The 21,358-nt window shown below is 56.2% G+C and overlaps 3 protein-coding genes across 3 annotated transcripts; all 3 read right to left on the bottom strand.

The window, feature by feature from the left end:
* Positions 1-1,741: 1,741 nt before the first annotated feature.
* LOC132217254 (leukocyte-associated immunoglobulin-like receptor 2) lies at positions 1,742-8,124 on the bottom strand. Its single transcript, XM_059667348.1, has 5 exons — positions 8,090-8,124; positions 6,094-6,182; positions 5,649-5,684; positions 3,164-3,487; positions 1,742-2,452 (listed from the first exon to the last, which is right to left on the bottom strand). Exons 1-5 carry the CDS (start codon positions 8,122-8,124, stop codon positions 2,316-2,318), a joined length of 621 nt encoding a protein of 206 aa, XP_059523331.1. The 3' UTR covers positions 1,742-2,315.
* A 1,346-nt stretch (positions 8,125-9,470) lies between these two features.
* Positions 9,471-13,129, bottom strand: LOC132216511 (leukocyte-associated immunoglobulin-like receptor 2). Its single transcript, XM_059665755.1, has 4 exons — positions 13,060-13,129; positions 12,619-12,654; positions 10,911-11,228; positions 9,471-10,191 (listed from the first exon to the last, which is right to left on the bottom strand). The coding sequence occupies exons 1-4, from the start codon at positions 13,091-13,093 to the stop codon at positions 10,055-10,057; spliced, it is 525 nt and encodes a 174-aa protein (XP_059521738.1). The 5' UTR covers positions 13,094-13,129; the 3' UTR covers positions 9,471-10,054.
* Positions 13,130-16,739: 3,610 nt separating this feature from the next.
* On the bottom strand, positions 16,740-21,052 carry LOC132216510 (leukocyte-associated immunoglobulin-like receptor 2). Its single transcript, XM_059665754.1, has 4 exons — positions 20,926-21,052; positions 20,485-20,517; positions 18,813-19,136; positions 16,740-17,083 (listed from the first exon to the last, which is right to left on the bottom strand). Exons 1-4 carry the CDS (start codon positions 20,957-20,959, stop codon positions 16,947-16,949), a joined length of 528 nt encoding a protein of 175 aa, XP_059521737.1. The 5' UTR covers positions 20,960-21,052; the 3' UTR covers positions 16,740-16,946.
* Positions 21,053-21,358: the final 306 nt, after the last annotated feature.

The raw sequence follows: 21,358 nt of genomic DNA, 5'->3' as shown, positions 1-21,358 counted from the left end.
CACCTTCTGGCCCTCACAAGCTGACTGTCCCCAAACCACACATTTCCTTCTGCAAACTCTTCAGTTTCTCAGTGCAAAGGGGAAACCATAGAACTCTCTGACACCTCCATGCTGTCACTGGGGCAGCACAGGGAGCTGAACAAGACACTGGAAGGGCTCAGCCTGCTCCCCCCGCCCCCATGCTCCCCAGGGCAGGCAGCACCGGGCTCAGGCCCCGTGCCCTTGTCTCTGTGCCAGGTGACCCTGGGCTGCCACCCGCACACGCCCCTGCCTCCCAGCTGCCTCTGGTTATTTCAGACTGAAAGCCCCCAAGTCCACAGGAGCAAATGCACTGAGAAATAGTGATGTTGTCCACATGTTGGTGGCAGGGCTTCCGGGATGGTTGAGTTTTCCCAGAACCACAGGGGTCTGGGCTGGTGGCCAGATTCCCATCTGGGTGCCGATGGGCGTCCATGGGTCCATTTAGGATACAGAACACAGACACTGTCCTAGGGAAGGTGGTCCCATAGCCTCCACCCTCACAACACTGAGGTGCATCCTTGTGACCCCCCAGGGGAAGGGCCCCCCAGGAGAGGAGACAGAGGAGAGTCGGGACCTGGAGGGAAAGGCCTGAGACTCCTCAGGTCCCAGCCCAGGGAGGGCTGTGGAGGCTGCAGCCCCAGGCAGGCCCCAGGCAGAGCTGGGCCATCAGAAGGGCAAAGAAGGGTGAGCAGAGGATGGAAAACTTCTCTAATAGTGTCAACAATACAGACAAGATCAGCAGAAGGGGGAATGTGTACTATCCAGTGACATTTCCTACATTTACCATCGTGTGCAACCATTGCCTATAACTTGTTCCAAATTATTTGCATCACCCCCAAATAAATGGTGTGCCCATTGTATTCATGTGCTGGGGGCTAGCTCCAGCAGGTCCTAAATGCAAGAAGTTCATCAAAAGGTTGATGGGCTTCTATATTCTGGGAGAGCACAGAGCTGGGCTGGACATTGGAGGGGCTGAGTCATATTACCTGCTGCTGAAATAGCTGGAAGCATTTCCCCAAACCTGAAAATCTACATGTTATTACCTGCTGCTGGCCGAACAGCTAAACAGCTGAAGGCAGCTCCCCCAACCTGACAATGCCTACTGCATACCAAACCTTACCTTTGATATGTATATCTGCTTTGCTGTAGAGCAATTTGTGTTAAGAAGATAGGGGTCCAGAGATTCAGAGAACGTGGTTACTGAAGCTAGGTCTCCACTGGCTCCCCAAAATGCCTTCCAAATTTATAGTTCATGTCTCTTTATTAAATTACCTGCAGCCCTTCTCCAGATTTCTGAACCGTTCTAGATTCAGGGAAAGACCCCGGGACCAGGAAGGTCTGTCCCAGACACAGGACCAACAGGCGTGTATGTACAGAGGGATGACTGTGGCAGGATTGGCTCACACAATTCAGGAGTCTGGCAAGTGCAAAATCTGCAGGGAGGGCTGGCGGCTGGAGGCCAGGGGAGCTGCTGTTGCAGCTCAAGCCCCAGCAAGTTTGTCCACAGCATCCCGGGCCAGTCCTGTTCTCTTCAGCCGCTGTGAGGAGGCTCATCCACCTGATGGAGGGCACGTTGCTTCCCTCCCATGTCTTAGAGGCCCTGGGTGGCTGGGCTGGGGATCATGTTGAACCCAGAACAGTGAGCTGAGATTTGATAGCCCCCAGATGGTGTCTCATGCACCCAAAGAATGAAATCTCAGACAAGAAGATTGAAGCAAAAGAGGGGAAACTTTATTGCTAGCAGATTCAGACTCCCTGCATGGGGAGAGGGCTCAGTCATGGCTGCCACTGAAGCCTGTGGTCTAGGGGTACATATTTGCTACAAACCTGCTCCCTGTCTCCCCCTGTGGCCGCCTGATGGATTCTCTCAATTGTTCTTGCCCAGAAGCACAACTGACCCTTCCTGGTTCCTATGCCTCAGCTCACCTTCCTGTTGCAGCCCCTTCCTAGTTTCACGTGTCTCCCCTCTGAGTCTAAAGCATTGTTATTTCTGTGGGTTTGGCTTCGTGGTCAGGCTGGATAACATGGTCGTATCTGCCCTGCCTCCGCCTGCCTTTCTTTCCCCTGGACCTTGGCCTGTCTGTCTGCCTGTTAATCAAGATGACTTCTCTCCATGGTCCTGGGAAGATGAAGGTTGAGGCCAAGCATCCTAACCCACATGGGCCAGGTTCTCTTGTCCTTGAACAACAGCGGAGGCGGCTCTGGCCATCTCGGCTCCAGCGGGAGCCTCAGGCCCTCGGTGAGGTCCCTGCTGGTGCCCTGGGGTCACCTCTCTCTGGGGGGCTCCTTTGTGTTTACTCCTGTGGTCCCTGTGGGGACCTGCGCCTGCTGAGCCCAGCTTCCACCAGAATCGCCACCAGGGTCAGCAAGACCACGCCCGCCAGGCCCAAGCGGATGCTGTTCTCCACTGTGTAATCCCGGGAGGCGGGGCCTAGAACCAAAAGGCAGTGGTCACTGACAGGTGGACACGACCCAGCCAGGCCAGGCTCTAGGAGGTAGGAATCCACTGCAGAGCCCAAAGAGGGGGCACCCGAGTCTAACGTCCCCCTTTCCCTGCCCAGTCTCTGGGTGGGGTAGCGGAGGTCTCCAGGGGCTCCAGTGAAGGGGGAAAGGGAAGCACTGAGCCCAAGTTCCTCTCTGTCTGCCCCACTCACCTGGCCTTCCCCGTCCACAGCGCCCTCACCTGTCCTCTTTCTCTGCACCTCCCAGTGTAGAGGACCCTCCCGACACACCCCAGACGGAGGACAGGAGGATGAGGACACAGGGATGGCACCCTCTCTGCATCCACTTGTCTGAGGGGCTGGCCACCCCTCCGAACATCCCACCACCCTCCATTCATTAGCAGAGCATCCTGAGGGGAAGGACAAGGGGCCCCTTGAAGGGGTCTGTCCCCACCTGGTGGCTGGGAGCTCAGGCCCCACCCAGCCCAGCAGGACAGCTCTGTGTCCCTCTGATGCGGGGCTCAGGGTCCAGGCCACCGTGGTGTCCAGATGGGACCACACTCCAGGGCCCTGAGCCAGGGGTGTAGGCTGAGGGTCATGTGTGCAGAGGGAGGGGAGCCCCATGACCTGGGTGAGCAGGAGGGCAGGGAGCCCGAGGACAGAGATGGGGCTGGGACAGGGAGCAGGGCCCAGGGACCCACCTGAGGGCGGAGTGGAGACGTCCTCCTCTCTCACCTGCACCTGCAGGCGCTCACTGGGCTCAGACCACGTGTTGGACACATCGTAATAGAGGCAGCGGTAACTCCCAGCCATGGCTTCACGCACTGAGGAGATGTGGAATCTGGCCTCTGTCGCCTGCGAACCATCTTGAGACACACCTTTCTGAATGTGATATTCACTTCTTCCTTCCTTCTCCAGGCGGAAGAACTTAGGCCAAACTGGGGAACGGCACACGAGGGTCACAGGCCGTCCCCGGGGGATCACAGGGCCTGGCTCAGCCCTGAGGGAGGGTTTGGGCGGGAGCCCTGGGAGGAAGCAGAGCAGGATCTCAGGCTCCATCATGAGGAAATCACAACTCACACCTCCCCTGTCTTCAGCGTGCAGCTCAGTGGAACATAGCAAACTCACAGAGCTGTGCAACCCTCACCACAGCCCAATTCTACACCATGTGCACCATCCCTTCCCCAGAGACCACCCCGTCTGCCCTTCCAGGACACTGAATTCTCATCACTCCAGTAACTTCACCACCTGCGTGACATGCGACCCGAGTCCTGGTGACATCGTGGGCTTTTCTCCCGGGAACACAGGAGGTGTCAGAGCAGCCTGAGGCCCCGGACATGTCTCCCTCCCCACAGCCACTCTCCAGAGGGACATGGAGGCTGGGAGGGAGGCAGAGGGTGAGGATGAGCAGGTCACTCATGGTGAGAGGGTAGGAGTCTGAGGGGGTGTTTCTGAGTGTCCCCAGGTTGGCTCAGCCAAACGGGAGCGTCTGCAATGGCCTCTAAGGGACAGAGTCTGATCCCACAATGCCCTGGGGTCTGTTTCCTGGTGATTCCAGGAGACTCAAATGCAAAGGCCTCCCCCCAAGTCACTGCACTTAGCCCACTGCACTCCTCTTGCTGGGCCGGGTCTGCAGGCAGCTGGGGGAGATTGTGGGGACCAATGGGGGCGGCACGGCCCCATGGGAAGTCTAGTGGGGGTGAGTGTGGACATCAGCTCAGACCTGTTCATAGGACCCCAGTGGACGTGGACCCGACTCCTAGCACGTCCTCTGAGCAGCACTCACTCAGGTTCCCTCTGCATTTCCCGCCACCCTCTCAGCCTATTTCCACTTCCTTGTGATTGAGGATCCTGAAACCCCAAGTGTCTAAACTGGGCTGGGCAGGGGACAGAGGGCTCTAGACCTGAAACAGGAAAAAGACATCCCAGTTACTCAATCCCCATAGAGGCAGAGCTGGCCGCGCCCCAGCACTCATTCCCTCCTTCCTTCAGCCACAGCTCAGCTCCCATCTCTCCCTTTACAGATGCCTCCTTGTGTCACTGGCTCCACAAATAGGAGAAATGCAGGAGGCTCCCTGCCTTCTTGGGGGAAGGGTAGAGGGAGCACAGGGTGAGGGGGAAGTGTGCAAACCACAGCCACGCGCTGTGATACTCGCCCAGGGCTGAGTGTGGGAGGCTCAGGGTAAGTGTGGGAGGCTCAGGGTGAGTGTGGGGGGCTCAGGGTGAGTGTGGGAGGCTCAGGGTGAGTGAGGGAGGCTCAGGGTGAGTGAGGGAGGCTCAGGGTGTGTGTGGGAGGCTCACGGTGAGTGAGGGAGGCTCAGGGGTGAGTGTGGGGGGCTCAGGGTGAGTGTGGGGGGCTCAGGGTGAGTGAGGGAGGCTCAGGGTGAGTGAGGGAGGCTCAGGTGTGTGTGTGGGAGGCTCAGGGTGAGTGAGGGAGGCTCAGGGTGAGTGTGGGAGGCTCAGGGTGAGTGAGGGAGGCTCAGGGTGAGTGTGGGAGGCTCAGGGTGAGTGAGGGAGGCTCAGGGTGAGTGTGGGAGGCTCAGGGTGAGTGAGGGAGGCTCAGGGTGTGTGTGGGAGGCTCAGGGTTACTGTGGGAGGCTCAGGGTGAGTGTGGGAGGCTCAGGGATGAGTGTGGGATGCTCAGGGTGAGTGAGGGAGGCTCAGGGGTGTGTGTGGGAGGCTGAGGGTGAGTGTGGGAGGCTCAGGGTTACTGTGGGAGGCTCAGGGATGAGTGTGGGAGGCTCAGGGATGAGTGTGGGATGCTCAGGGTGAGTGAGGGAGGCTCAGGGGTGTGTGTGGGAGGCTCAGGGGTGTGTGTGGGAGGCTCAGGGTGAGTGTGGGCAGCTCAGGTGCTAGGGGAGCAGAACTGACCTCTCAGAGTCACGTGAGGGAGGCCCTGTGCTGAGACCAGAGGACAAATATTAATGACCGAAGCTGAGCTACATGAGCCTCAGCCTGGGAGATGGTCATGGTAGAGACAGAACATGGTGCTTGTGAAAGTGAAGAAAAGGCTGGTTTCTGAAGGTAACTTAGCCAGAGGGCGTGAGAACAGACAGATCCAGACAAAGAGAGAGGCTGGGGGCTCATTGCAGCTGAAGATACACCTGGAGAGGATGCTAAGAAAAATCAATATTTTGCCTGAAAATGAAACTTGTATGAAAAACTGCATTTAAAAGGTGTACTCACCCTCCTGCATGTGGATCGTCTGGCCCAGGCAGAGCACTGCAAGGGAAGGTCTGGTGAGAACAACGCCCAGAACCCGGGTCCTCCTTGGGCTGCAATCAGGAGGCCTTCCTGGAGGCAGCGGGCTGGGCACCCAGAATATCCCAGGGTCCCTCCTCAGCATTCCCTCTGAGCACAATCCTGCTTCCTGCTCTGAGTTTCCAGGCAGCCCCACCCCCACCCCTTTCCAATCAGGTCCTCAGTCAGAACCTGTCCCCACACCCCTGCAGCTGCTTCTAGGACTGACCCTCCCATGGTCACTCTTAGGTCAGGGCCAGAGCTGATGGCCAGGCCCCCGGGAGGGACCATGAGTCTCCTGGGCTGGAGTCAGACGGAGCAGGGATGGCGACACCTCCCTCAGCTCCCACCCCTCAGTACCTGGGATGCGGTCCCTCCATCCAGGACTCACCGAGGCCCAGGAGGGCGGAGGGCCGGGGGCTCATGGCCAGCCTCTCCCAGTCTCCTCTGTCCTTGTACACCTGGAGGAGGTGAGTCTGCCTGGGGGAGGGAGGACAGTGAAGGTGCAGGGCAGCTTTAAAAGGACCGAGTCAAGTGCGTTATTTCCGTGGTTTCTTATGAAAGGAGGTGGGGTGCTCCAAACCCCAAATCTAGTTTCCCCTTTTTGGGTACAGAGTGGTGTTGGTGAAAGTATACAAAATATTGCATTTCTAATTTGTTCAGGCAGCAGTTTCTAGCGATATACATCCTAGCCAGGCTAAACCCCTGACCAGATGAAACCCACATGGTATTAATTCACCAGCGATGGACAGACATAGATGATAGATAGATAGATCCAAGATAGATCCTAGATAACTGGATACTCAGATACCTAGATGTATAAGTTGTTACACAGATACACAAATTCATAGTCACATAGGTAAATACATAGATGCAAACATGGATATAGAGATAGTTACAAAGATACTTAGTTACATAAACCCATACTGGGCTACATACATAGATATGCAGATTGTCAGGTACATAATTATATACATACAGAGAGTTGAAGAGATATATAGACAGACACACAGATCTATACTAATAAAAGGGTAATATGCTAATTAGACCGGGTCTACCAGATATCTTCCAGATGTCCAACTTCCTTTCTGACAGTTTGGGGCCGACCAGGCCAGCAGGGTGGCAGTTCAGGGGCAATCTAGCCATTCAGGGACCAGTTAGGCGGCGATCGGGTCAGCAAGCAGAGATAGTTAGGGGCAATCAGGCAGGCAGGCAGGTGAGTGGTTAGGAGTCAGCAGTCTTGGATTTCATATCAGTTCCATTTTGAGTCCTCTCCTGGTGGATCCTCAGCTAGAATGAGGGGATGAGTGCTGGGGCTTGGCCAGCTCGGCCTATCGGGATTTGATAACTTAGATGCCTTCTTCCTGTTTCAGGGTTAGAGCCCTCTCTCCCCCATGCCCAGGCCAGTTTAGACAATTCAGGTTTCAGGTGCCTCAATAACAAGGAAGTGGGAATGGGCTGAGAGGAAGGCAGGAAATGCAGAGGGAACCTGAGTGAGTGCTGCTCAGAGGACGTGCTAAGAGTCAGGGGACCTCACACACTAGGGTTCTGTGAGCAGGTCTGGGCTGGTTTCCCCCTCCCAAGTGACAAAAGAGGACTCCACTCTGCCCGCAGGTTGGTCCTCCCCATATGGGATGGGGCCTAAACCAGCAGTCGGACATCCCCCAAGGGGTCCCAGATTGGAGATGGTGCAGGCGGGCTGAGGGACTCCCCACCCATACATTAATTTTGTGCACCAGGCCTCTAGTAGTTGTATAAATATATCAATATTTAGAGACATAGTCACATATAGAGATAGATACATAGATAATTAGATAAATAGTTACATAGATACATATATAGATACAATGATAGATACTTGGATACATAGAAAGGTATACAGACAGTACAGGCAGGAAAACTTCCTGGCTTGTGAAGGCTGTCCTTTAAACCAGTGTCTTCTCTCCCCTCTCTTGTTGTCCTGCTGTGACTCAGACATCCCATGGGAGGGAGGGAGGACAGGGCCAGAAGTGGCCCCATCGTCCAGGCCTGGGGGTGTCCACCTAGTTGATCCTGACACTCGGTTTTAAAGGACAGTCCTCACAGACAGACTGTCCCCAATCCACCCATTTCCTTATGCAAATGCTTCAGTTTCTCAGGGCAAAGGGGAAACCATAGAACTCTCCTGACACCTCCATGTTATTCCTGGGAGAGCACAGAGCTGAGCGGGACAGTGGAAGGACTCAACCCCCACACCCCACACCCTCCATCCCCATGCTCCCAGGGCAGGCGGCACCTGGCTCAGGCTCCATGCCTGTGCCTCCCTGTGTCCTGTGAACCTGGGCTGCCACCCGCACACTCCCCTGCCTCGCAGCTGCCTCTGACTATTTCTAAACTGAAAGCCCTACGTCCACAGGAGCAGACGCACAAAAGAAACAGTCATGTTGTCCACAGGTTGGCGGGCGGGGCATCTGGGAAGGTGGACTTTCAAAGAACCAGAAGGGTCTGGGCTGGTGCCTGGATTCCGGCTGGACCCTGATGAATCAATGGGTCCATTTAGGGCACAGAACACAGACACTCTGATTAGGGAAGGTGGTCGCATAGCCTCCCTCCCCCCCAACTCTGAGGCACATCATTGTGACTTCCCAGGGAGGAGGCGACAGAGGAGAGCCAGGACCTGGAGGGAAAGGCCTGAGACTCCTCAGCTCCTAGCCCCAGGGAGGGCTGTGGGGGCTGCAGACCCAGGCAGAGCTGGGCCATCAGGAGGGCAAAGTCTAGGAGGGGAGGATCGTGAATTTCTCTAATAGTGTCAACAATACACATAAGATCATCGGAAGGGGCAAATGTGTACTATTCAATGGGATTTTGTACATTCGCCATCTTGTACAACCATTGCCTCTACTTTGTTCCAAATTATTTTCATCACCCCCAAAAGAAATGGTGTGCCCATTGTATCCATGTGCTGGGGGCATATTCCAGCAGGTCCTAAATGCAAGAACTTGATCAAGAGGTTGATGAGCTTCTATATTCAGCACTACCGAATCATATTACCTGCTGCTGAAATAGCTGGAAGCATTTCCCCAAACCTGAAAATATACATGTTAATACCTGCTGCTGGCCAAAGAGCTGAACAGCTGAAGGCAGCTCCCCCAACCTGACAATGCCTACTGTATAGCAAACTTTACCTTTGATATGTATATCTGCTTTGCTGTAGAGCAATTTGTGTTAATAAAAAGCTAGGGGTCCAGAGATTCAGAGAACTTGGTTACTGAAGTTACGTCTCCTCTGGCTCCCAAAAATGCCTTCCAAATTTATATTTCTAGTCTCTTTATTAATTTACTTGCAGCCCTTCTCCAGATTCACGAACCGTTCTAGATTCAGAGAAAGACCCCGGTACCATGAAGGTCTGTCCCAGGCACAGGACAAAAAGGCGTGTATGTGCAGAGAGATGCATGTAGCAGGATTGGCTCACACAATCCAGGAGTCTGGCAAGTGCAAAATCTGCATGGAGGGCTGGCGGCTGGAGACCAGGGGAGCTGCTGTTGCAGCTCAAGCCCCAGCAAGTTTGTCCACAGCATCCCGGGCCAGTCCTGTTCTCTTCAGCCGCTGTGAGGAGGCTCATCCACCTGATGGAGGGCACGTTGCTTCCCTCCCATGTCTTAGAGGCCCTGGTTGGCTGGGCTGGGGATCATGGGGATACCCGGAACAGTGAGCTGAGGTTTGTTCCTCCCAAGATTGTGTCTCACGCACCCAAAGAATGAAATCTTGGACCACAAGATTGAAGCAAAAATGTGGAAAATTTATTGCAAGCAGACTGAGAGTCCCACATGGGGAGAGGCTCAGTCATGGTGGCCACAGAAGCCTGTGGTCTAGGGGTACATATTTGCTACAAACCTGCTCTCTGTCTCCCCCTGTGGCCGCCTGATGGATTCTCTCAATTGTGCTTGCCCAGAAGCACAACTGACCCTTCCTGGTTCCTATACCTCAGCTCACCTTAGTGTTGCAGCCCCTCCTAGTTTCACGTGTCTCCCCTCTGAGTCTAAAATCATCCTGTTATTTCTGCGTGGTTGGCTTCCGTGGTCAGGCTGGCTCACGTGGCCGTGTCTGCCCTGCCTCCGTTCCACCTGCCTTTGTTTCCCCTGGGGCGCTGCCCCGTCTGCCTGCCTGTCAGTCAAGCTGAGTCCTCTCCATGGTCCTGGGAAGATGAGGGGTTGAGGCCAAGCATCCTAACCCACGTGGGCCTGGGTTCTCTTGTCCTCGAACAACTGCAGGGGCGACTCTAGGTTTCCTGAGCTCCAGCGTGAGCCTCGGGCCCTCTGAGAGCTCCCTGTGCGGGCTCTGGGGTCCCCTCTCTCTGGGGGGCTCCCTTGTGTTTATTCCTGTGGTCCCTGTGGAGTCCTATGCTCGCTGTGCCCAGCTTCCACCAGAATCGCCACCAGGATCAGCAAGACCACGCCCGCCAGGCCCATGCGGATCCTGTTCTCCACCGTGTAATCCCGGGAGGCAGGGCCTGGAAGCAGAGGGCAGAGGTCACTGAGAGGTGGACACAACCTGGCCAGGCCAGGCCCTAGGAGGCTGGAGCCCACCGCCCAGCAGAGCCCGAGGAGGAGTCGCCCCAGGCTGAGCTCTCCCCTCCCCAGGCCAGGCATCAGGTAGAAGCGGAGGTCTCCAGGGCTCCTGTGAAGGGACTGGGGAAGCACTGAACCCAAGGTCCACTCCATCTTCCCAACAAACCTGGCCCTTCACCACCACAGCGCCTTCACCTGGCCTCTTTCTCTGCACCTCTCACTATAGAATAGAGGACGCCCCACACACGCCGCAGAAACGGCTCAGGGAGACGAGGACATCAGGATGCACGCTCTCTGCTTCCACTTGTCTGAAGGGCTGGCCGCCCCTCAGAACGTCCCACCACCCTCCAAACATTAGCACAGGGCAGCTGGTCCTGGCCCATGGACACACAGCATCCTGAGGGGAAGGACACCTGGCCCCTTGCAGGGGTCTGCCTCCACCTGGTGGCTGGAAGCTCACTGGGTCCCCTGTGATGCAGGACTCAGGGTCCAGGCCACCGTGGTGTCCAGATGAGACCAGATTCCACGGCGCTGAGCCAGGGGTGAAGGCCGAGGGTCGTGTGTGCAGAGGGAGGGGAGCCCAGGGCTGGGGGTGGCAGGAGGGCAGGGAGCCCAAGGACAGAGACGGGGCTGGGACAGGATGCAGGGCCCTGGGACCCACCTGAGGGCGGAGTGGAGTCCTCCTCTGCCACCTGCAGCTGCAGGGGCTCACTGCGCTCAGACCAGCCATACGGAAGTCGATAGAGGCAGGTGTAATTCCCGGCAGTGTCTTCACGCACCCCGGGGATGTGGAATCTGGTCTCTGTCACTGGCAAACCATCTTGAGACACAGTTTTCTGATTCTCATATACAGGTCTTCCATCTTTCTCCAGGCGGAAGAACTCAGCCCAAGCTGGGCCCCAGCACACGAAGGTCACAGGCCGTCCCCGGGGGACCACAGGGCCTGGCTCAGCCCGGAGGGAGGGGATGGGCAGGACCCCTGGGAGGAAGCAGAGCAGGATCTCAGGCTCCATCATGAGGAAATCTCCAGCCTCACACCCCCGTGTTTTAAGCGTGCAGCTCAGTGGCTCTTAGCAAACTCACAGAGCTGTGCAACCCTCACCACAGCCCAATTCTTGTCTATTTGCAGCGTCCCTTCTCCAAGAGACCACCCCTCTGCCCCCTCCAGGTGACTCAGTTCTCATCACTCCAATGACTTCTCCACGTGACACAAGCTCTGGTGACATCATGGGCTTTTCTCAGGGGGACATGGGAGGAGTCAGAGCAGCCTGAGGCCCGAGACACATCCCCCTCCCCACGGCTGCTCTCCAGGGGGACAGACAGGGCTGGGAGGGAGGCAGAGGGTGAGGATGAGCTGGTCACTGGTAGGGACAGGGACGCTGTTGGGAGAGGGGGTGGGAATGACCTGACCGGGCCTGAAAGCAGCTGGGGGAGAAAGTGGGGGCAAATGGGGGCTGCAGGGCCCCATGGGAAGTCTAGAGGATGTGGGAAAAGACACCAGCTCAGACCTGCTCCCAGGACCCCAGTGGGTGAAGACCCCCACTCCAGTGCACGTCCTCTGAGCAGCACTCACTCAGGTTCCCTCTGCATTTCCCGTCACCCTCTCAGCCTATTTCCTCTTCCTTGTGATTGAGGCCCCTGAAACCCCAAGTGTCTAAACTGGGCTGGGCAGGGGGACAGAGGGCTCTAGCCCTGAAACAGGAAGAAGGCATCCCAGTTACCCAATCCCCATAGAGGCAGAGCTGGCCGAGCCCCAGCACTCATTCCCTCCTTCCTTCAGCCACAGCTCAGCTCCCATCTCTCCCTTTACAGACGCCTCCTTGTGCCACTGGCTCCACAAATAGGAGAAACACAGAAGGGTCCCTGCCTTCTTGGGGGAAGGGTAGAGGGAGCACAGGGCTGAGGAGGGAGTGTGCAAACCACAGCCACGCGCTGTGATACTCGCCCAGGGCTGAGAGTGGGAGGCTCAGGGTGAGTGTGGGAGGCTCAGGGTGAGTGTGGGAGGCTCAGGGGTGAGTGTGGGAGGCTCAGGGCGAGGGGGGAAGCACTGACCTCTCATCAGAGGCAGATGGGGGAGACCCTGAGCTGGGACCAGAGGGTCAGGTGGGAATGAGCCAAGCCCAGCACAGGAGCCCTCAGCCTGGGAGAAGGCAGAGGTAGAGGGAACATGGTCTTTCTGAAAGTGAAAGGAAGGCTGGTTTCTGAAGGGAACTTAGCCAGAGGGCGTGAGAACAGACAGATCCAGACAAAGAGAGAGGCTGGGGGCTCATTCCAGCTGAAGATACACCTGGAGAGGATGCTAAGGGAAATCAATATTTTGCCTGAAAATGAAACTTGTATGAAAAACTCCATTTAAAAGGCGGACTCACTCAGCTGCATGTGGATCGTCTGGCCCAGGCAGAGCACTGCAAGGGAAGGTCTGGTGAGAACAACGCCCAGAACCCGGTCCTCCCCAGGCTGCAATCAGGGGGCCTTCCTGGAGGCAGCGGGCTGGGCACGGAGAATTTCCCAGGCTCCCTCCTGGGCATTCCCTCTGAGCACAATCCTGCTTCCTGCTCTGAGTTTCCAGACACACCCCCACCCCCTCTTCCAATCAGGTCCTCAGTCAGAACCTGTCCCCACGCCCAGGCACCTGCTTCTAGGACTGACCCTCCCATGGTCACACTTAGGTCAGGGCCAGCGCTGAGGGGCCAGGCCCCCAGGAGGGACCTGAGTCTCCTGGGCTGGAGTCAGACGGAGCATGGATGTGGTTGCCTCCCCAGCTCCCACCCCTCAGTACCTGGGATGCAGTCCCTCCATCCAGGACTCACCAAGGCCCAGGAGGGTGGAGGGCTGGGGGCTCATGGCCAGCCTCTCCCAGTCTCCTCTGTCCACCTGGAGGAGGTGAGTCTGCCTGGGTGAGGGAGGACAGTGAATGTGCAGGGCGGCTTTAAAGGGGCCGAGTCATGTGCCTCATTTCCGTGGTTTCTCTTGAAGGGAGGCGGGTGCTCCTAGCCCCACATCTAGTTTCCCCTTTTTGGGTCCAGGAAGGCCTTGGTGAAACTCTATGAAAAAGTAAATTTCTAATTTGTCACACAGCAGTTTCTAGCGATACACGTCCTCACCAGGCTAAACCCATGACCAGATGAAACCCACATGGTATTAATTCACCAGCGATAGACAGACATAGATGATAGATATAGATAGACTAGTAGCCCTGTGCATGAAATTCGTGCACATAAGAAGGAAATTAATTGCCCTACACAGTTTGGCTCAGTGGATAGAGCATTGGCCTGTGGACTCAAGGGTCCCAGATTCGATTCTGGTCAAGGGCATGCACCTTGGTTGCAGGCACATCCTCAGTGGGGAGGTGTGCAGAATGCAGCTGATCAATGTTTCTCTCTCATCGATGTTTCTAACTCTCTAGCTCTCTCCCTTCCTCTCTGTAAAAATTCAATAAAATATATTTTCATAAAAAGGGGATTAATTAGCAGAGATATTTTAATATTGCTATTTGCCCTTTCTCTATAATAGAAGTGTGAGAGATGAAAGGAAATTAGTAAAATGTATATGGAAATAATATATAAATTTATTGAAAAATGAACAGTAACAAAACGATATGACAACAACAGAGGCATGATATAAAAACAACAAAAACATATGAAAAGAACAAAAGCATGATATAAAAACAAGAGTGATGCAAACAATGACTGATAAAGTGATTAAACTTATTCTAGTATCTGCCTGTACACCACATTAAGGGTGAAAACACTTTCAGAGTGCTTGACTAATTTCCCTTGTGATGAAGTACTTAGAACTTTAACTGTAACATCACATGCTCTTCAAACTCGAGAGAAAGCAACATATAACTGACCATGTGCAAAACCGGGTTCAGGTAGGAACATGCCTGCTCTGTCTAGAGTTTGTCCTTGTGATTTATTAATAGTCATCACAAATGCTGGCATCACGGAAACCGTCGTCAAATCAATTTAAATGGGAGGCCAGTGTCAGGTGGGGACAAATTAATTCTTGGAATCAGAACAGCCTCTCCCTCTTCAGATCCTGTTAATACTTCAGCTTCCATAATGTTAGGTCGTAATCTTTTGATAATAAATCTGGTACCATTACAAACACCCCATTTACTATTTTACTATTGAGATTTCTCAATAGCATGATGATTGCACCCACTTTCAATTTTAATTTATATCACGGTATTCCCGAGAGAGTAATATTATTCAGAAATTCGATGGGGAAATTTTCCTTTGTTTCTTTGTTATGGGGTGGGGCCACAACGTTAGTAACCAAGAAACAGAATTAAAACTTTATTGTGGGGAGCCGCTACCGTGTTTTGGACAGGTTCAAGCCTTGGACTGATGAGAGGGCACCGTCCTCTCATGCCACGTGCAAGTTCCAGCTTGGAGGGCAGGGCCCTCCCAGCACAATTATAGCCAACAGCTGTAGTTGTAAGCGTGAACCTATGGTCCGAACACGTGGCCCCACGCGCCTGAGTGATGTGGGCTCGATAGGGTTCAGGTGCATGTGGTTGAGTAGGATTGAATCCCAGGAGAATGTTGTAAACATCTTGGTCACGCCCTTACTTTGCCTCCTAGCATCTTCTATAAAATAAAGGCATGGCTGTGGGCGTGTCACTGTCTCTCAGAGAAGCAGCGTCCCACCGAGACCAGGCTTTCATTCTCTTGTTATTATTGTTATTTCATTCTCTTGAAAGCTTTTCTAAGTCTTTCAGCCGCCCCACTCAGGTTCACCCCGTGCTGGCACAGCGCACTTTAGAAAGATCTGCCTCCAAGCTCCCAGGGCGGGTTCCTGCCTCAAACTCCGCCCTTACAGGAAACAGCTTGGGGGAGGGCCCAGCCGTTGCCGAGACAACCCCTGTAGGACTGACTGCCTTCCACTCGGTTGCTTCAGTTCTCACCTGCAAACAGGAAACCATAGACTCTCCTGACACCTCCATGCTGCTACTGGGGCAGCGCAGGGAGTGGAGGGGGACACTGGAAGCACTCAGCCCTCCCCTCATGCTCTGCAAGGCAGGTGGAGGCACCTGGCTCAGGCTCGATGCCTTTGTATCAGTGACCCTCTGTGCCCTGTGACCCTGAGCTGCCACCCTCACACCCCCCTGCCTCCCAGCTGCCTCTGGCTATTTCTAAACTGAAAGCCACCAAATCCACGGAAGCAAAAGCACTGAAGAAAGAGTCAGGTTGGTGGGCGGGGCTTCTGGGAAGGTTGAGTTTGCAAAGACCCAGATGGGTCCGGGCTGGTGGCTGGATACCTGTCTTTATGCTGGTGGGCCTTCATGGTCACAGCATTTAGGGCACAGAACTCAGACACTGTCCTAGGGAAGGTGGTCCCATAGCCTCCCCCCTCACAACACTGAGGCGCATCCTTGTGACCTCCCAGGGGAGGGGCCCCCCAGGAGGAGGAGACAGAGGAGAGTCAGGACCTGGAGGGAAAGGCCTGAGACTCCTCAGCTCCCAGCCCTGGGAGGGCTGTGGAGGCTGCAGCCCCAGGCAGGCCCCAGGCAGGGCTGGGCCCTCAGGAGGGCAATGGTGGGGGAGGGGAGGATGAGGAACTTCTGTCATAGTGTCAACAATACAGACAAGATCATCAGAAGGAGGAATGTATACTATTCAGTGGCATTTTGTACATCCACCATCTTTTGCAACCATTGCTTCTACTTCATTTTAAATTATTTTCATCACCCCCAAAAGAAATGGGGTGCCCATGGTATCCGTGCAGGTCTGTCACAGACACAGGACCAACAGGACGCGTATATACAGAGAGATGACTGTGGCAGGATTGACTCACACAGTTCAGGAGTCTGGCAAGTGCAAAATCTGCAGGGAGGGCTGGCGGCTGGAGACCAGGGGAGCTGCGGCTACAGCTCAAGCCCCAGCAAGTTTTCCGAGCAGAATCCGGGGTCAGTCCTGTTCTCTTCAGCCGCTGTGAGGAGGCTCATCCACCTGATGGAGGGCAGTTTGCTTCCCTCCCATGTCTTAGTGGCCCTGGGTGGCCGGGCTGGGCTCCGAATTGCGGTGATATTCGGAGCAGTGAGCCCAAGTTTAATTCACAGGATCGAGTCTCAGGGACCCTAAGAATAAAATCTCGGACCAGAACATTGAAGCAAACGTGGGGAAACTTTATTGCAAGCAGATTCAGACTCCCATGTGGGAAGAGGCTCAGTCATGGCTGCCACTGAAGCCAGAGGTCTAGGGGTACATATTTGCTACAAACCTGCTCTCTGTCTCCCCCTGTGGCCGCCTGATGCATTCTCTCAATTGTTCTTGCCCAGAAGCACACTGACCCTTCCTGGTTCCTATGCCTCAGCTCACCTTCCTGTTGCAGCCCCTTCCTAGTTTCACGTGGCTCCCCTCTGAGTCTAAATCACCCTGTTATTTCTGTGGTTGGGTTCTGTGGTCAGGCTGGCTCACGTGGCCGTGTCTGCCCTGCCTCGTCCACATGCCTTTGTTTCTTCTGGACGCTGGCCTGTTGCCTGCCTGTTAATCAAGATGACTTCTCTCCATGGTCCTGGGAAGATGAAGGTTGAGGCCAAGCATCCTAACCCACGTGGGCCTGGGTGCTCTTGTCCTTGAACAACAGCGGGGACGGCTCTGGTCATGTGGGCTCCGGGGTGAGTCTCGGACCCTCAGGGAGGTCCCTGCTGGGGCCCTGGGGTCCCCTCTCTCTGGGGGCTCCCTTGTGTTTATGCCTGTGGTCCCTGTGGGGTCCTCCGCTGGCTGAGCGCAGCTTCCACCAGGATCGCCACCAGGATCAGCAACACCACGCCCGCCAGGCCCAAGCGGATGCTGTTCTCCACCGTGTAATCCCGGGAGGCGGGCCCTGGAAGCAGAGGGCAGGGGTCACTGACAGGTGGACACGACCCGGCCAGGCCAGGCCCTAGGAGGCTGGACCTGCCCCTCCCTCTCCACCCCTGTGCACACTCCCCGATGGCTGACCTGTCTGGGAGGCCGTGTCTGTGGGTGCAGCTGTCACTTCTGCGGGTGGGAGGGTGAGGGCAGGGCGTGTTGCTAGGAGACAGGAAGGGGTGACAGACGTCTCAGGCAGCTGCTCCCCTTCTCTGGACGCCCTGCCTCCTGATTCCCGCAGGGAACCTCCCTCCATGGGGAGCACCCAGGCCCCGCCCCAGGAATACCTCCACCTGCAGCACCTCAGGGCCCCTAGGTGCACGTCCCCAGGGGCCACAGCCAGTCACCTAGAGGACCCAGGGCGGGCCCAGCTGCAAAGAGTAAACCTGCATTTCATCACACTCCAGCGGGGAGCGAGGGCGTCTCCCTCCTGGATCTCAACCCACCCGGGGTGAACCGGCCTCTTGCTGTTGAGGATGTAAACATCACTGCCCTCTGTGTGTGCCCCACCATGAGAGAGGCAGAGCCCCTGCCCACGGCCGCTCCACTGCCCACTGCCCAGCAGAGTCCGAGGAGGGGACGCTCAGGCTTTGGTCCCCTCCCAGCACACGTTCAGGGTGAGAGTTGAGGTCCCCAGGGGCTCCCCTGAAAGGGGCAGGGCATGCACTGAGCCCAAGGTCCACTTTGCCTGCCCCACTCACCTGGCCCTTCACTGCCCACAGCGCCCTCATCTGGCCTCTTTCTCTGCACCTCCCAGTAAGAGGATGCCCCTGACACCCCTCAGAAAGGGCACAAGGAGAGGAGGACACTGGGGTGGCACCCTCTCTGCTTCCAGTTCTCTGCGGGGCTGCTCACCCCTCAGAATATCCCAGCACCCTCCCTACATTAGCACAGGGCAGCTGGTCCTGGCCCAGGGACACACAGGGTGGGAGCCCCTGACCCGGCCACAGGGTCACAGAGCCTGGACTCTGAGCTCACCTCACCCAGCCACTGTGCCACCCACAGTCCCCCAGGGCAGGGAGGGTCACAGGGTCAGGATGAACTAGTGGACACCCCCAAGCCTGGTGGATGGGGGTCACCCCAGGGCATGTGCTCCCACCCATGGATGTCTGAGTCACAGGAGAATAAGGAGAGGAGAGAGAAGACACTCAGATTTAAAGTAAGAATTTTCCCTCCCTTCCTCTCTCCTCCCTCCCACCCTCCCTCCCCATGTCCTTGCTGGACCCTGACTCCAGTTCATCTCAGGGTCTGACCCGGTCCGGGGCAGCCTCATCCAAAAATTCCCCAAAGCACCGTGCAGCCCTGGTCATGCCCGACAGACCATGCCACTTGCCCATGGATGGTGGTCCCCAGGGGACACATTGCCTGGGCCCCACAGAGCCTGGGCAGGGGAAGGGGCAGGGCACCGCCATCCAGAGGGGAAGGACTCAGGCCCTTGAAGGGGTCTGTCCCCACCTGGTGGCTAGAAGCTCAGGTCCCACCCAGCCCAGCAGACAGCTCTGTGTCCCCTCAGATGCGGGGCTCAGTGTCCAGGCCACCATGGTGTCCAGATGGGACCAGACTCCAGGGCCCTGAGCCAGGGGTGAAGGCCGAGGGTCCTGTGTGCAGGGGGAGGGGAGGCCCATGGCTGGGGGTGAGCAGGTGGGCAGGGAGCCCGAGGACAGAGACGGGGCTGGGACAGGGTGCAGGGCCCTGGGACCCACCTGAGGTTGGAGTGGAGACGTCCTCCCCTGTCACCTGCAGTTCCAGGGGCTCACTGCGCTCAGACCGGATCTCATACGGATGTTCATACAGGCAGCGGTAACTCCCCGCAGTCACTTTACTCACCTCGGGGATGTGGAATCTGGCCTCTGTCACAGGCAGACCATCTTGAGACACACCTTTGTGATAAAGAAAGACGCGCCTTCCTTCCTTCTCCAGGTGGTAGAACTCAGCCCAAGCTGGGCCCCGGCACACGAAGGTCACAGGCCGTCCCCGGGGGACCACAGGGCCTGGTTCGGCCCTGAGGGAGGGTTTGGGCAGGGCCCCTGGGAGGAAGCAGAGCAGGATCTCAGGCTCCATCATGAAAAAATCACAATTCACACCTCCCGGCTTTTAAGCGTGCAGCTCAATGGTTCTTAGCAAACTCACAGAGCTGTGCACCCCTCACCACAGCCCAATTCTAGACCATGTGCACCATCCCTTCCCCCAGAGACCACCCCTCTACCCCCTCCAGGGACTCAGTTCTCATCAATACAATGACTTCTCCACATGACACAAGTTCTGGTGACAGCATTGGCTTTTGTCAGGGGGACATGGGAGGTGTCAGAGCAGCCTGGGGCCCTGGGCATGTCCCCCTCCCCACAGTCACTCTCCAGGGGGACAGGCAGTACTGGGTGTGAGGCAGAGGGTGAGGATGAGCAGGTCCCTTGGGGGACAGGGGCACTGGAGTGGGAGAGGGTGGGCATGACCTGGCTGGGTCTGCAGGCAGCCGGGAGACATTGTGGGGTCCATAGGGGCCTCTAGGGCCTCATGGAAATGATAGTGGCATTTGGGGGGAGAGGGAAACCAGCCCAGACCTGCTCACAGGACACAAGTGTGTGAGATTCCCCAACTGCTAGCACGTCCTCTGAGCAGCACTCACTCAGGTTCCCTCTGCATTTCCCACCTTTTTCTCAGCCCATTTCCACTTCCCTTTTAATGAGGCCCCTGAAACCACAAGTGTCTAAACTGGGCTGGGCAGGGGGAGAGAGGGCTCTAGCCCTGAAACAGGAAGAAGGCATCCCAGTTACCCAATCCCCATAGAGGCAGAGCTGGCCGAGCCCCAGCACTCATTCCCTTCTTCCTTCAGCCACAGCTCAGCTCCCATCTCTCCCTTTACAGACGCCTCCTTGTGCCACTGGCTCCACAAGTAGGAGAAACACAGGAGGGTCTCTGCCTTCTTGGGGGAAGGGTAGAGGGAGCACAGGGTGAGGGGGGAGTGTGCAAACCACAGCCACGCGCTGTGATACTCGCCCAGGGCTGAGTGTGGGAGGCTCAGGGTGAGTGTGGGAGGCTCAGGGCGAGGAGGGCAGACCCGACCTCTCATCAGAGGCGGAGGGGGGAGGCCCTGAGCTGGGACCAGAGGGTCAGGTGTCAATGAGCCAAGCCCAGCACAGGAGCCTCAGCCTGGGAGAAGACAGAGGTAGAGGGAACATGGTGTTTGTGAAAGTGAAGGAAAGGCTGGTTTCTGAAGGGAACTTAGCCAGAGGGCGTGAGAACAGACAGATCCAGACAAAGAGAGAGGCTGGGGCTCATTCCAGCTGAAGACACACCTGGAGAGGATGCTAAGGGAAATCAATATTTTGCCTGAAAATGAAACTTGTATGAAAAACTGCATTTAGAAGGCGGACTCACCCTGCATGTGGATCGTCTGGCCCAGGCAGAGCACTGCAAGGGAAGGTCTGGTGAGAACAACACCCAGAACCCGGTCCTCCCCAACTTGCAAACAGGGGGCCTTCCTGGAGGCAGCAGACTCAGCCTCGAGACTACCCCAGGTTCCCTCCTGGGCATCCCCTCTGAGCACAATCCTGCTTCCTGCTCTGAGTTTCCAGACACACCCCCACCCCCTCTTCCAATCAGGTCCTCAGTCAGAACCTGTCCCCACGCCCAGGCACCTGCTTCTAGGACTGACCCTCCCATGGTCACACTTAGGTCAGGGCCAGCGCTGAGGGGCCAGGCCCCCAGGAGGGACCATGGGTCTCCTGGGCTGGAGTCAGACGGAGCAGGGATGGCGACACCTCCCTCACCTCCCAGCCCCTCGGTCCCTGGGATGCGGTCCCTCCATCCAGGACTCACCGAGGCCCAGGAGGGTGAGGGGCCGGGGGCTCATGGCCAGCCTCTCCCCGTCTCCTCTGTCTTTGTCCACCTGGAGGAGGTGAGTCTGCCTGGGTGAGGGAGGACAGTGAAGGTGCAGGACGGGCTCACAAGGGCCGAGTCATGTGCCTCATTTCCGTGGTTTCTCATGAAGGGAGGCGGGGTGCTTCTAACACCACATCTAGTTTCCCCTTTTTGGGTCCAGAGAGGCCTTGGTGAAACTCTATGAAGAATTAAATTTCTAATTGGTTCACGCACCAATTTCTAGCGATACATGTCCTCACCAGGCTCAACCTCTGACCAGATGAAACCCACATGGTATTAATTCACCAGCGACAGACAGATAGATAGATATAGATATAGATGTAGATGTAGATGTAGATGTAGATGTAGATGTAGATATATGATATATATA

This window comes from Myotis daubentonii, chromosome 15 (genome assembly GCF_963259705.1).
Source record: "Myotis daubentonii chromosome 15, mMyoDau2.1, whole genome shotgun sequence".
Taxonomy (NCBI): Eukaryota; Metazoa; Chordata; class Mammalia; order Chiroptera; family Vespertilionidae; genus Myotis; species Myotis daubentonii.
The sequence above is the reverse complement of the archived record's forward strand: the minus strand, read 5'-3'. Positions and strand labels throughout refer to the sequence as shown.